Source organism: Gopherus evgoodei, chromosome 6 (assembly GCF_007399415.2).
Source record: "Gopherus evgoodei ecotype Sinaloan lineage chromosome 6, rGopEvg1_v1.p, whole genome shotgun sequence".
Classification (NCBI taxonomy): domain Eukaryota; kingdom Metazoa; phylum Chordata; order Testudines; family Testudinidae; genus Gopherus; species Gopherus evgoodei.
In genome coordinates, this window is record NC_044327.1 from 84,485,828 (window position 1) to 84,500,862 (window position 15,035).

Genomic DNA, 15,035 nt, shown 5'->3' on the forward strand with positions numbered 1-15,035 from the left:
GCTAGGCCTGATTAGGGGTCAGAAGCTATATAAGGAGTCTGGTGATCCAGGAGAGAGGAGAGACAGGTCAGAAATATGGGAGACATGGATCGTGGAGACTGCAGAGCCATAGGAAGAGCTAGGGAGTCCCCCTGTGGCTATCATCCTATATGAGGGGCAGGGATCTGGGAGAAAATGGAGGTTGAAGGAAGTCAGCGGCCTCCAGAGTGGGAGAGGGGGCATTTCCTGCTAATGTTTATAAGTGCAGGGGTGAAGGAAGGCCATAGAGAGAGGCTTTGTGGCCACTGTCCCGTACAAGGAGCAGGGGACTGGGAAAGAACCCAGGAAGGAAATGAGACTTTCATTAAGCCAAGGTGGGCAGATGTTGTTTATGTTATTGCTTCATTTTAGCCTTTGAACTTTACTGGGAATGATAGGAATAAACCAGGAACCCTCCATTTGAAGGAAGATTGGGGACTGAAGAAGATTTTAGAGTGACAAAAGACAGCAGAGGCAGAGTTGTTTTGAATTATGATATGGGACTTTAGTTTATGTCTTTGAGACATGTATAATAATTAATTACCTTGGGACAAGGCCATCAACCCAAGAGAGTGTTGAAGTATTTGAAGGGACTCTGAATGGGGTGGAACTGATGCTGGGCATCTGTAGGGCACCTTCATGCCATTAGGAGGCACTCAAGGAGGGCCTTGCTTGTTAAACCCACACTTATAGTTTTCCACATGGTCAAATCATGAGTGCACTCATGCTCCTTTGGAAGAAGTCTGTGGTGTTGGCTTACAAAAATAGTTTATTAACATCGACAGGGTAAGCTAAAGAATTATTTAAATGGGCAGCATAAAAAACTCTGCAAATCCCATCTCTTCCTCAGGTAGCCCATTATCTCTGACAAGTATGCCACATGAGTGCCTTATACTTTTTCACATATGATCACACTTACTTACATGTATCTATGTGTCTGCGTGTATATATAGTATCCCAAAGTTTACTATTGGAACAGTGGATGAAAACATAATTCATAGGAACTGCTGTTTAGTCAAGCTGAATTGTATCTGTATGGGATTCCAGACACATCTGATATGTACATATATACTCTATGAATGGATAATCATGATGATTACTGACAAAGGATGAAGTTACAGGTGACATAGTAGTTCGACCTGGCCCCAGGAGAGTATGTAATAAGTACACAACTGTGCAGAGTGGCATAATCACTACCAAATGGGGTTTTCTTTTTTTTTTTTTTTTTTGTTTTTAGAGTTCTGTATCTGAAATTCTATAAGGAAACTTTGCTCCTTATGTCTTCCTGACCTCTGTATTCACCTTTAATAGTGATTGCCTGCAGTGAAATTGTCAGACCAATTAAAGTCTTCCTAAGTTATTAACTATGATATGATGACCAAAAGATAAATCTAAGGAATTAAACTGGGTCTCTCGTATTATAGGTCTGGCTTGACATGACTAGTTGGCTATGGGTAAGGGTTCGTTTCTTGGGAGACAGAATTAGGGAGTAAATGGGTCAATGAGCAAAAAGACAGATAAGGTAAGGGGTACCCAGGGAACCATTTACAACAGACAAAATAATCTGAAACATAAAACAACGTAACTTTGGATGTGTGGTATGCCCTATACCCACCTCCTATGCTTGAGTCGGATCAACGCAGTGTAGCATTGTTGTATGCCAAATAAAGGAACCCAAGTAATAAGACTGGAGTTGAACTGAGTTCTTGGGGAACCAACTGAAAGAGGTCTTAGAGGAACTCCAACACATATGTCTGAGATCAACCAAATAAAACTCAATTTTGATTTTATTCTTTAAAGTGATTTAGTAAATAGCAGATTTTTTGATTCCAGGGACTTTGAGACTGCAATGATAAAATAGCTCAAACATTGTATGTAAACATTGTTTATTTTAATCAGTTAATACAGCTGACTAAATCCTGTTAAACACAGCTCAGAAGGAGAAGTATATTAACTCTGTTTTAACACTGTTTTTAAACACTGCTCCATTCCAAAGTGTAAAAAGGGCCTGATAAAGGCAGCACAATTTTTTCCCCACTATTTTTATGACAAGATGTATATCATGGTATTCTTTCCGACTTCTTACATTTACCCATATATATGCTGCTTTATTGTCTTTTGGTTAAGGCACAGTACAGCGACTTAGAAGGTCTAAGTACTATCCCTGTTTTTTTCCCCGCTGTCTTACTGTGTGACTTTGGACAAGTCTCAGCCTCTTTGTGCCCTGTAGTGTTTTGTGGAAGTAAATGTAGGCAAACACAAGATATGAGGTTAATATAGAGTTCCAGCCATTGCTCCGTATTATAACAGTTTGTGCACTAAACTAACTTACAGCAGTGCTGATATTCTTGGACTAATCTATCGTGGTCTTAATGGGGGACATCATTACATCCTCAGAGATTCAAAAGATAGTTCTTTCTTACCTTATAGGGCTATCATCAGGTTTAATTCATTAATATTGTGATACAGGAGAGCCAGGGAGCAGTGGCAGAGTGCTAGAGGGGAAATATATAAGCCCAAGGCTAATTAAGGCGTGGTTCCCTGGAGACTAGGGAGGGTGGCTACAGGTTAATTGGAGCACCTGCTGTCAATGAAGACCCTGTCAGGGACCTAATATCCCCTGCTTAGGCAGTCAGAGAGAAGGAGGAAAGATAGAGGACTGGAGCTTGGAGGTGCGCTGTGAGACTTGAAAGATCAGAGAACAGAAGTAAGGGAGACCCTGCCCCAGCAGGGGAGGGAGACTCCCTCCCCAGCTCCTAAGGACCGAAGGTACCCCACCCAAGGGGGAAGAGGGTAAGAACCTGCAGGAGTTGAGAGGGGCTGTGGCTCAGCGTGAGGAGCAAACCCAGACCCTTCCCCCACTTCCCTTCTTTACCACCTTCCTGGGTCACTAATGGGTCCCTCGGCATCCCAAGAGCAGGGGCAAGGGGTGGCATCTTAGCCCCTGGCAAGAAAAGTGCAGGACTCACCATACTAACATTGGCCATCTTGTCACTGCGCTGTGAACATAATCCAGGGTGGGTCATGACCACCCTGCCTGAAGATGGAGGATGTAGTCAAAGCACTGGTGCAAGCCACTGCTGCCCAGCAGGAGGCTACCTGGATCCAGGCAGCTGCCCAACAGGAGGCCATGTGGCTGCAGCAAGAGGCCAATCACCTGCTGATGACCCAGACTACCCAAGATCGGGCCATGCTGCAGGAACTAGTGAACCAGGTGAAGGCCCTTATGGATCTGAGCCACGGCTATGACGGGCATGGACCATACAGGCCAGCTACTGTCTGCAGAAAATGACATGGGAGGATGATATGGAGGCATATCTCCTGGCCTTTGAGAGGACAACCCTATGGGAGGCCTGGCCTTGAGACCAATGGTTGGGCATCCTCGCCTCATTTTTTTGTGAGGAGGCCCAGAAGGCCTGCTATGATATGACCGCAGAGGAGGCTACAAATTACCCCCAACTGAAGGCAGAGATCCTGGCCAGGGCAGGGGTAATGACAGCCTTGTGAGCCCAGAAGTTCCATGAATGGCAGTACTGTGAAGACAAGACACCGCGATCACAACTATTTGACCTAGTACACCTAGCCTGGAAGTGGTTACGCCTGGAGGATCTCAGCTTGGAGAAAACGATGGAGCTCCTGGTGCTAGACCACTATATGAGGGGACTACCCTTGGGCCTCCGAGCCTGGGTAGGCCAGAATGACTCCTCCACCTATGACGAACTGGTCACTCTTCAAGGGTGACAACTGGCAGCCCAAGAACTGTTTGAAAGCCCGGGAGGTGAAACACGGTGTTTCAGGAAACTAGTCCCGACTCCAAGGCCCCGGATCATCAAGAACTCCAGGAAAGCCATTGCTGGAAGAACAGGCACCAAGGAGTGGCCTGAGGCCCCAAAAAGACCTGAGGGTCTGGGGGGAGAGGGTTGGGGGAGCAAGTCAGAGGGCCCAGGACAGAGGGCAACCTCCAGAATGAGATATTGCTGTTAGGAGTGTGGGGAGTTGGGGCATATAGCAGCCCAGTGCCCCAACAGGGAGGAACCCATGCAATGTAATCTGGGGGATCCCAGGGACCAGTGTGGCCTAATCAGCCTGGTGGGGATCGTGACGGCCCCACATGAGTACACCAGGCCAGTAAAGATGAATGGCATCCAGACCGTAGCTTTGGTGGACTCTGGGAGTGCTGTCACATTGGTCTCAGGGAAATTAGTGGGGCAAGACCAGCTGAGCCAGGCCAAGAGCATTGGAGTGACACGTGTCCACGGCACAGTAAATTTCAACCCCACAATTCCAATATGGATTGAGATCCAGGGAAACATTACCAAGATGACTGCAGGTGTGGTCCCCAAGCTCCCCTACCCAGTCTTAATTGGCAGGGACTTTCGTGGGTTTGAGAGCCTACTCCCGCCCCCACTGAGTTTGGGGAGGGAAGTAAATCCCTAGCAGAGTTTGAGGTGCCCATGGATGATCCTACCACATTTTTTGCTGGGTTTTCCCCAGAGTTATTTTCACCCCCTGGGAAGTCCCAGAAATCCAGATGAGAAAGGAGGATAGACAAAAGATTAGCAACCAGGATTTTGGTGGCAAACCAGAGAGCTGCCCTGGTTGGGAGGAGGCCCTATGGAGACCCAGAGATGGCCCCCAGCACAAACACCCCAGGAGAAGGAGGGGAGCCCAATTCAATAGAATCAGGCCAGATCGGTCCCACATGCGAATGTCTTGGGCACGACCAAGCCAATGACCCACATATGTGAACGTGAGGGAGGAGGTAGTAGAGGTAAATGGTGTGCCAGTAGAAGGGAAAACCAAAGGCCCAGGGCAATACTATATAATCAAGGAGAATCTCTTGTATCAGGTTGTGCCAATATGGGGGGAAGTAGTACAGCAGCTTTTGGTGGCACGGAAGCACACAAGGGCCATATTAGAGTTAGCTCACAGTCATCTATTCGGGGGACATTTAGGAGCAGACAAGACCCTGGATAAAGTCCTAAGGAGGTTCTACTGGCCGGGGGTATGGGCAGAAGTCCAGCACTATTGTGCCTCCTGCCCAGAGTGCCAGCTGCATAGCCCCCAATCTTAGTTAAGGGCCCCATTGGTACCCTTTCCTATAATTGAATTTCCTTTTGAAAGGATAGCAATGGATCTAGTGGGCCCATTAGAAAGAACGGCCTGGGGCCACCAAAGCATACTTGTCATCCTGGACTACGCTACATGGTACCTGAAGCCATTCCTTTAAGAAACCCCACGTCCAAGGTGATCGCAGAAGAACTGGTGCAGGTTTTTGCTAGAGTAGGCATCCCAAAGGAGATTCAGACAGACGAAGGGACTCCCTTCATGTCGAGAGTATTGAAAGACTTATGCTCCGCATCCAAGCCTTGAGGACCTCGGTCTATCATCCCTAAACAGATGGTCTGGTTGAGCGATTTAACCGCACTCTTGAGAGCATGATCCAAAAGGTGGTGGCCCAAGATGGAAAAGACTGGGATACCATCTTACCATACCTGATGTTTGCAATATGAGAAGTTCCCCAAGCATCTACTGGTTTCTCCCCCTTTGAGCTACTGTATGGATATATAGTATATGGCATATTAGACATCACGAAGGAGGAATGGGAGAAACAACCCAACCCGGGGAAGAACGTCATTGCACGCATAGCCCAGAGAAGAGAACGAATAGCCCAAGTGACCCCCATGGTACGAGAGCATTTGGAGAAAGCACAAGAGGCCCAACAAACCTACTACAATCGTCGGGCAAAAACACAGAAATTTCAACCAGTCAACGGGTGTTGGTGCTGGTACCAACAACAGAAAGTAAGCTCCTGGCCAGTTGGTGTGTACCCTATAAGATCGTGGAAGCCATTGGGGAGGTGAATTATAAGGTGAAGCAGCCAGACCACCAAAGGCCAGAGCAGATATACCACATCAACTTACTACAACCCTGGCTCGATCGAGAGGCATGCCTGGCCGTCCTGCCAGCTCAATCCCAGGCAGATGGCCCACAAGGGCAAGAAAAGATATCCCCTGAATTAGCCCCAGAACAACAAACAGAGGTTGTCGAAATGATCTATAATAATAAATAATAATAATAATTGGAGATATACCAATCTCCTAGAACTGGAAGGGACCTTGAAAGGTCATTGAGTCCAGCCCCCTGCCTTCACTAGCAGGACCAATTTTTGCCCCAGATCCCTAAGTGGCCTCTTCAAGAATTGAACTCACAACCCTTGGATCCAGCGGAACCAAGATGTGTTCTCCTCACAACAAGGCCGTATGATGCTGATTCAGCACCATATCGTCACCTGTCCCGGAGCAAGGGTGATGATAAAACCATATCGCATACCAGAGGCAAAAAGAGAAGAAATTAGGGCATAAGTAAGGAAGATGCTGGAATTTGGGATAATTGAGGAATCACACAGCCAGTGGTCCAGCCCTATCGCCTTGATCTCCAAGCCTGATGGCAGCCTGAGGTTTTGTAATGACTTCCGGCAGTTAAATGAGGTATCCCAATTCAATGCCTACCCAATACCACATATTGATGAGCTGGTGGATCAGTTAGGCAAGGCCCGATACTTGACCACCTTGGACTTGTCAAAAGGCTACTAGCAGATTTACCTGGCTGAAAAAAAGCTTTCTCTACACCTGATGGCCTTTTCCAACATATCGTCCTCTCTTTTGGGCTCCATGGGGCCCCCGCAACTTTCCAACAATTGATGGACAAATTACTTTGACCGCCTGCCAAGTATGCTTCCGCCTGTTTAGATGTAGTGATCCATAGTCCTGACGGGGAATCGCACTTGGGGAAAGTGGAAGCGGTACTAGATACTCTTAGACAGGCTGGCCTCACCACTAATCCATCCAAATGTGCAAAAGGGTTAGCCGAGGCCAGATACCTTGGGTATGTAGTTGGAAGGGGCCTGGTGAAGTCCCAGTGGAACAAAGTGAAGGCAATACAGGAATGGCCTCGCCCAATCCGCACGAAGCAAGTCAGAGCATTCTTAGGGATAGTGGGGCACTATTGCTGGTTCATCCCTCACTTCACCACAAAGACAGCGCCTCTGACAGACCTGATAAGAGCTCGGGGCCCGGAGATAGTTAAGTGGACCAAGGCGGCAGAAGAAGCTTTCACAGACCAAGGACGGCCCTTTGCAGCCACCCAGTGCTCCTAACCCCAGATTTCAAAAAGGAATTCATCCTACAAACCGATGCCTCGGAAGTCCTTTCACAGATGGTGAGGGATGAGGAGCACTCAATCCTTTACCTTAGCTGAAAGCTCTTGCCTAGGGAGCAACGGTACACTGTAGTAGAAAAGGAATGCTTAGTGGTTAAATGGGCCATGGAGATTCTACAGTATTACCTGCTTGGGTGGCGGTTCACCCTTGTGACAGACCATGCCCCACTCCAGTGTATGCACACAAACAAGGAGAGGAATGCACGAGTGACTAGATGGTTTCTATTCCTACAACCTTTCCACTTCCAGATATAGCATAGATCCGGAAGCACTGTCTCTCATCCCAAGTAGCCCAACTCTGTAATGTTGAACAGGGGAAGGGGGAGAAGAGGGACATGTGATACTGAAGGGCCAGGGAGCAGTGGTAGAGTGCTAAAGGGGAAGGCCAAGGCTAATTAAGGGGTGGTTCCCTGGAGACTAGGGAGGGTGGCTACAGGTTAATTGGAGCACCTGCAGTCAATGAAGACCCTGTCAGGAACCTAATAAACCCCCCTGCTTCAAGCAGTCAGAGAGAAGGAGGAAGGATAGAGGACTGGAGCTTGGAGGTGCGCTGTGAGACTTGAAAGATCAGAGAACAGAAGTAAGGGAGACCCTGCCCCAGCAGGGGAGGGAGACTCCCTTCCCCAGCTCCTAAGGACCGAAGGTACCCCACCCAAGGGGGAAGAGGGTAAGAACCTGCAGGGGTTGAGAGGGGCTGTGGCTCAGAGTGAGGAGCAAACCCAGACCCTTCCCCCACTTCCCCCCTTACCACCTTCCTGGGCCACTAGCGGGGCCCTCAGAGCCCCAAGAGCAGGAGCAAGGGGTGGCATCTTAGCCCCCGTCAAGAAAAGCGCAGGACCCACCATACTAACATTGGCCATCTTGTCTCAATATGTATAAAGAGTTTTGAGATCCTTGGATGGAAGGTGATCTATAGATATAAGGTCAATATATTATGATTATTTCCTTGCTATTTTTATAACTCATTATTTTTAAATTGTAGTGTATTTTGGGATCTCTACTGTGCAGCTCCAGAAAGACGAGAAACATGTGAACATTCAAGTGAAGCTAAAGCCTTTCATGATTATGTAAGTTTTTTATATATATATCTTACTCTATTTGGTTTATTGTATGTCTAATTATTATATTCAAAGAAAAATGTCTGGGCAGTAGTGATTCAAAAAAAGAAGGAATATCCGCTATACAGCTTCCTGATCTCAAGTACTCTGATTTACTTTCCATACATGCCTTAGAATGAGATTGTTCTTTGTACATTTGCATCTTGAAAGGACATAAAATCCTCAGAATGTCCTTCTACCTTTTAAAGAAGCGTATCATGTTACAATATTTAGACTAGATATTATGAAGTGAGTTAAATATAAGGGGCTGAATCATCTGATCCAGCAGAGCAAGACAACAGGAGGAATAAGGGGGAAAGGAGGCTGTGTGCGACTTTTGAGGCCCTTTGGTTCAGCTCCTGGAACAACTTAAAGCACCCTCAGAGTTGGTCAGTTACCTTGTCTCCCTATGGCCCAAAAGAGCTGTGCCAGCAACTAGGGTAGCTAGAATGCAGCACCCATGTTCCTTTTTCTCCAACCACATCCCTAATGCTGGGGTGAGGATAGGGAGTAGAGCCACTGTGACAACTGTATGTCATCAGTGTTGATGGAATCCTCAGAAGGCTGACTAAGAAGGCTTTATTGCCCCTATGTGCCTCCAGAGTGACACAAAGAAGCTGTAGTGGGGCCAAAAATCTGGCCAGGGTATTAGTCTTAAGTGTGAGTTTCTTTTCAGTTTCTTTTTCAGTTTGTCAGATCATTACTTTCAGTTACCTTTTTTTGTGGAATTATATTTTCTGAAATAATTGTGAAGTAGACTGTTATTACAGATTGCCAAATTCATGCTTATTAGACAGAGTCTGGATGGATCAGAAGATTGATAATGAGATTAAGAGCCTTTAACTTCTAGGTTACCCATTTGAATCCTGCATGTTGACCCAAATTGTTATCATCCGATGACTACTTAGTATCTTACAGTATGTGAACTAGAGGCGATTTTGGTTCCATTCCTAGTTGACAGAAAATTGTGTAGCAATTAGCACTAACCATCATATTCTGCAAAAAGACCAGGGAATAAGTGGGCATCGTGCTTGTATCACCCTTTTACATTGTCTTTTCTTGTTAGGGTTGAGGCCGGTTAGCAGGACAGCATGAATAATTTTGCACATCAACTATCTGTGTTGTACTTGTTTTGTGGACAAATAACAAGGCAACGGTCTTCAGAGCTACCAATCCCACACCTTTCATGAGCAATAAAAAAATGAAGGAAAAAGCCAGAATAAAATTGGGGGAAAACACCCAGCCATGTATTCATTGTAGTTTGCCGAGTTGGTAAATTGCGTTTCTGAGAAATAGAATTGTTAAAGTGTACTACTGTGAGTAGATCAAACTTCTGTAATCTAAGTTCCTTTTTCTGCTTTTAGTATTTGTTTATTTAAGAGCACAATATTTTGATGTTTGCTGTTTATAGCTCCTGTTAATAGAACAGTATTTAATCCCCCTCTTCTGGAGGCAGAGTTTTTCTGATAATGTTACAGGTGTGTGCTCTACAGATGGAATGAAGGGAACAGAGTTCAGTGAAGTAAATTTGGGGAAATCAGAGCCTCTAGAGTGACAAACCTACTATAGTAAAATATTATACTATTATAAGAACATAACATAAGAACGGCCATACCAGGTCAGACCAAAGGACCGTCTAGCCCAGTATCCTGTCTACCGACAGTGGCCAATGCCAGGTGCCCCAGAGGGAGTGGACCTAATAGGCAATGGTCAAGTGATCTCTCTCCTGCCATCCATCTCCATCTTCTGATAAACAGAGGCTAGGGACACCATTCCTTACCCATCCTGGCTAATAGCCATTAATGGACTTAACCACCATGAATTTATCCAGTTCTCTTTTAAATGCTGTTATAGTCCTAGCCTTCACAACCTCCTTAGGTAAGGAATTCCACAAGTTGACTGTGCACTGCGTGAAGAACTTTCTTGTATTTGTTTTAAACTTGCTGCCTATTACATAACAGGAGATGTGCCAGAAGTAAAAGGTTTTTGAAACTCTAAAAATTGTGAAATAATCTTAGATGTAAGTTAGTAATGAGAGGATACCTTCAGTGAAGGATACTTTCATGTTGAGAAATGGAAAATGAGTTGGAGCCCAGAAGAGCCTCTTAAGCTCATGAAAGTTTCTTCAGGATCTCCTATTAAATAGTTCACTGTTGATACTAAACTTGGAAATGCACTGAGGGATGATTTCAGTAGTTGAATCAAAATAATACCTAGTGTGTAATGTTATAATCTCTATTATTCTGTGTTTGCTACTCAGTCCTATTGCTCATTTTGCTTTGTCTGTTCATTATCATCATTCAAAAATATCAAAAAAGTAATCAGCTCAGTTTTTTGCATAAAACAGATATATATTTGTCTGGCTAGTCTGGTCACTGTGGTCGTGGTCTGGTTGGAAGCAGGTCAGGGAAGGAAGAAGGGAGACCAGGATCTACACACATCCTTTCCATGTCAACCTGCTTTAAAGTCAGTTTTTAATTTGAGATTGATGGATTGCTTTTTGAAGTCTCCCTACCTTAAAAAACACAAAGCAAAAAGCAGAGCTTTGTTTAACAGTTGTTGTAAAATGGCACAGTTAATAACTAGGTGATGATAAATATGCCTTACCTGCAATTATTCTATGGGACAGTGCCTGTGTAATATATGCATTTTCCTATTATTGCTATTACCTATTATAACTTGTGCTCTCTCATGAAGTATAACAGGGATAACAAATTGTTGTAAGACTTTTTTTTCAAGCTATATCATTGGGATGTGTGCAGCCTTTAGTGTGACAAAAATGTGAATCTGATATTTCACTGATTTTTGCCACAATTGAAGTTAACTCTCTGTACTTATCAATATGATATATAACAGGACCAATACCGTTTTTATGTTTCATCTGCTTTTAATTATATTCACTATATCAACATATGACTTTGAAGTCTAGCATCTACTTTTAGATTCTACATTCTTACAAATGTATTGTATATACATATTGAAGCATATGGCAATGATATTGTGGAAAAGTATTGCCTAATAGGTTAGGTGCAATAGATGTAAAACACAAATGTTTTAAAATATCCTGCCCCAATGAGAGTTTTACCATTGACTTCAAGGGGGCTAGGATTTTATGCTCAGTGAAGTACATTATATTGCCAGTATTAGAATTCGAGGCTATGGTTCAGTTTAAAGGCTTTGATAACATCAAAGCCATTATGGTGGATTGTAATAAAGGTATTCAGTAATAGAATATGTGTAATATCTAAAAACTTTAGTTGTTAGGCACAACAAAGCCACAGAAGGCTTGTTTGTTTTTTTCATACTTTCTTAGGTATGTACCTTGTTGGTCTAAGAGAATGATTCTTGTTTAGGGTGTTAGTGATCCTTGGTTCTTATCCCTGAGAATCCGTCTTTAACAACGTGTACTTTAATAGGATGAACTAGATAATCTAATATTTTTTTTCTGACTCTGGCTATTAAGAAACAGGAGAAAGGTTTAAGAACATTTGATGCAGGAGGAGGGTAACTTAATAATATTTAATCATCTGTGCTGCACCACTGTCTCAGACACCCTACTTATTACTCTAAGGGTACATCTACACTACGGGATTATTCCGATTATACATAAACCGGTTTTATAAAACAGATTGTATAACGTCAAGTGCATGCGACCACACTAAGCACATTAATTCGGCAGTGTGCGTCCATGGTTCGAGGCTAGCGTCGATTTCCGGAGCGTTGCACTGTGGGCAGCTGTTCCATAGCTATCCCATAGTTCACGCAGTCACCCCCGCCCCTTGGAATTTTGGGTTGAGAGCCCAGTGGCTGATGGGGCAAAAATCATTGTTGCGGGTGGTTCTGGATAAATGTCGTCAGTCAGTCCTTCCTCCGGGAAAGCAACGGCAGACAATCATTTTGCGTCCTTTTTCCCTGGATTGTCCTGGCAGACGTCATAGCATGGCAACCATGGAGCCCGTTCAGCTTTTTTTTTTTTTTACAGTCACCGTATGTGTACTGGATGCCGTGGACAGAGGCGATACTCCAGCGCTACACAGCAGCATTCATTTGCTTTTGCATGATAGCAGAGACGGTTACCAGTCGTTCTGTACCATCTGCTGCCAATGTAATTTGGCAATGAGATGACGGTTATCTGTCCTTCTGTGCTGTCTGCTGCTATCATGGGTGCCCCTGGCTGAGGTCGGCTGGGGGCGCAAAAGCAAAACTGGAAATGACTCCCTGAGTCAATCTCTCCTTTATGGTTTCTAAAAATAGAGTCAGTCCTGCCTAGAATATGGGGCAAATGTACTAGAGAAGCAGTGTATTAGAGAGTACAGCTGCTCCGTGTCAGATCCCGCAGAAATGATGAGCTACATGCCATTCACGGGGGGTGCCCCTGCAACAACCCCACCCGTTGCTTCCCTTCTCCCGCAACCTTCCTGGGCTACCGTGGCAGTGTCCCCCCCATTTGTGTCATGATGTTATAAAGAATGCAGGAATAGGAAACAGTGACTTGTTAGTGACGTAAAATGAGGGGTAGACAGCCTCCCCGTGCTATGACAGACCAGGCAGGACATTAAGCGGTGCGGGGGAGAGGAGCCCAGCATCCCGCTGCTATGATAGTCCAGGCAGTACAGAATCTTTTCTTTTCACATGAAAGGGAGGGGGCTGATGGAGCTCAGCCCCCCAGTGGCTATGATGAAGGTGGTTACCAGCCGTTCTGTACCATCTACTGGGAATGACCAGGAATCATTCCTATTTTTACCCAGGCGCCCCTGAGGCCAGCCAGGGGTATTCAGCAGTTATCAAGCATGTACTGTCTGCCACCAGGGAGGGGAGAGGGGCGGATACTGCTCTTCACTGCTGCAGCATCGCGTCTACCAGCAGCATTCAGTTGACATAGGGTGACATTGAAAGAAATCAAGAAACGATTCCTTTCCCTTTCCTTTCACGTGGGAGGGGGAGTAAATTGGCGAGCTATTCCCTGAACCACGCCGGACAATGTGTTTGAACCTACAGGCATTGGGAGCTCAGCCAAGAATGCAAATACTTTTCGGAAACTGCTGTGGACTGTGGGATAGCTGGAGTCCTCAGTACCCCCTCCCTCCCTCCATGAACGTCCATTTGAGTCTCTGGCTTCCCATTATGCTTGTCACGCAGCACTGTGTAGCCTGTAGATTTTTTTTTTCAAACGCTTTGGCATTTCGTCTTCTGTAACAGAGCTCTGATAGACCAGATTTGTTTCCTCATACAGCGATCAGATCCAGTATCTCCCGTACAGTTCATGCTGGAGCTCTTTTTGGATTTGGGACTGCATTGCCACCCGTGCTGATCAGAGCTCCACGCTGGGCAAACAGGAAATGAAAATCAAAATTTCGCAGGGCTTTTCCTGTTTACCTGGCCACTGCATCCGAGTTGAGATTGCTGTCCAGAGCGGTCACAGTGGTGCACTGTGGGATACTGCCCGGAGGCCAATACCGTCGATTTGCGGCCACACTAACCCTAATCCGATATGGTAATACCCATTTTAGTGCTACTCCTCTCGTCGGGGAGGAGTAAAGAAGCCAATTTAAAGAGCCTTTTATATCGATATAAAGGGCCTCGTTGTGTGGACGGGTACAGCGTTAAATCAGTTTAACGCTGCTAAAATCGGTTTAAACGCGTAGTGTAGACCAGGCCTTAGAATTTTCTGAGCTTGTAATACTTATTTTAGGATACGTATTCCTGTGATATTTTAAAAATACTGATATGTACTCAACGTTAACTCCAGGTTAATGTAGCTTTTATACAAGAAGTGTGTGTCGTAGCATTGTACGTCTGTAAGTACATAAACATACACACTATGAAAATGTTTGTTTTATTTTTCTGTTTCTTCATTAAATTTATAAGACTAAAGATCATTTAGTTTTAAGTCTTACTATGTCATTGGGGAAATGAATCATAGCGTGGATGGGTAAGCTGGTTACGTTGGTAATTGTTGTTGTTACTGGTATTCTAACAGGTAGTAGGTCTAGTAATTGATTTGGTAGTTAGTACTTGGTTTGCTCATTGGTATGCTAACTGGTCACTTAATTGGTATTCTAATTGGTTAGATAATGGGTATAATATAAAATTAAAAATATAATAAAATTTGAAACAAAGTTGTTTCAAAACAAAAATATAGATTTTTTTTTTGTGTTCCAATAAGGTTGAAAAGAACTTTATTGAAAAACGTGCCTTTGATTTTTTTTTTTAAACCAAAATTTCATGAAAATGTACATGTTCTTGTGGAATATTTTGAAGAATCAACATTTTCCAATGGTAAAATGTTCTGTCTAACAATTTTCAACAAGCTCTAACTGCAACTGACATAAATCCCAAGGTATTGTTATTTTCTTCTGCTTGGCTCTACTGGTGGATTATTGAAGTTAACAATCTCAGATGACATTCTCATAAGCAAACTAGAGAATTATGATCTAGATGAAATTACTAAAAGGTGGGTGCAAACCTGGTTGAAAGACCATACTCAGAGCAGTTATCAAAGGTCCACTGTCAAACTCGGAGGACGTATCTTGTGGGGTTCCACAGGGATCAGTTCCAGATCCGGTTCTAGTCAACGTTTTCATTAATGACCTTGGATAGGGAGTGGAGAGTATTGTTTATAATTTTTTTGTAATAATACCAAAGTGGGAAGAGTTGCAGCACTTTGGAGGCCAGTATTAGAATTGAAAATGACTTTAA

At 44.4% G+C, this 15,035-nt stretch overlaps 1 protein-coding gene across 4 annotated transcripts in view; it reads left to right on the forward strand.

Annotated features, from left to right (window-relative positions):
* Positions 1-15,035, forward strand: part of SSBP2 (single stranded DNA binding protein 2) — a 249,215-nt gene that overhangs the window by 71,812 nt on the left and 162,368 nt on the right. For all 4 annotated transcript variants that reach the window (XM_030568064.1, XM_030568061.1, XM_030568062.1 and 1 more), the window contains one exon: positions 8,222-8,306. In XM_030568064.1, the coding sequence (XP_030423924.1) occupies positions 8,222-8,306 (85 nt within the window). The remainder of the gene's footprint in view (positions 1-8,221; positions 8,307-15,035) is intronic.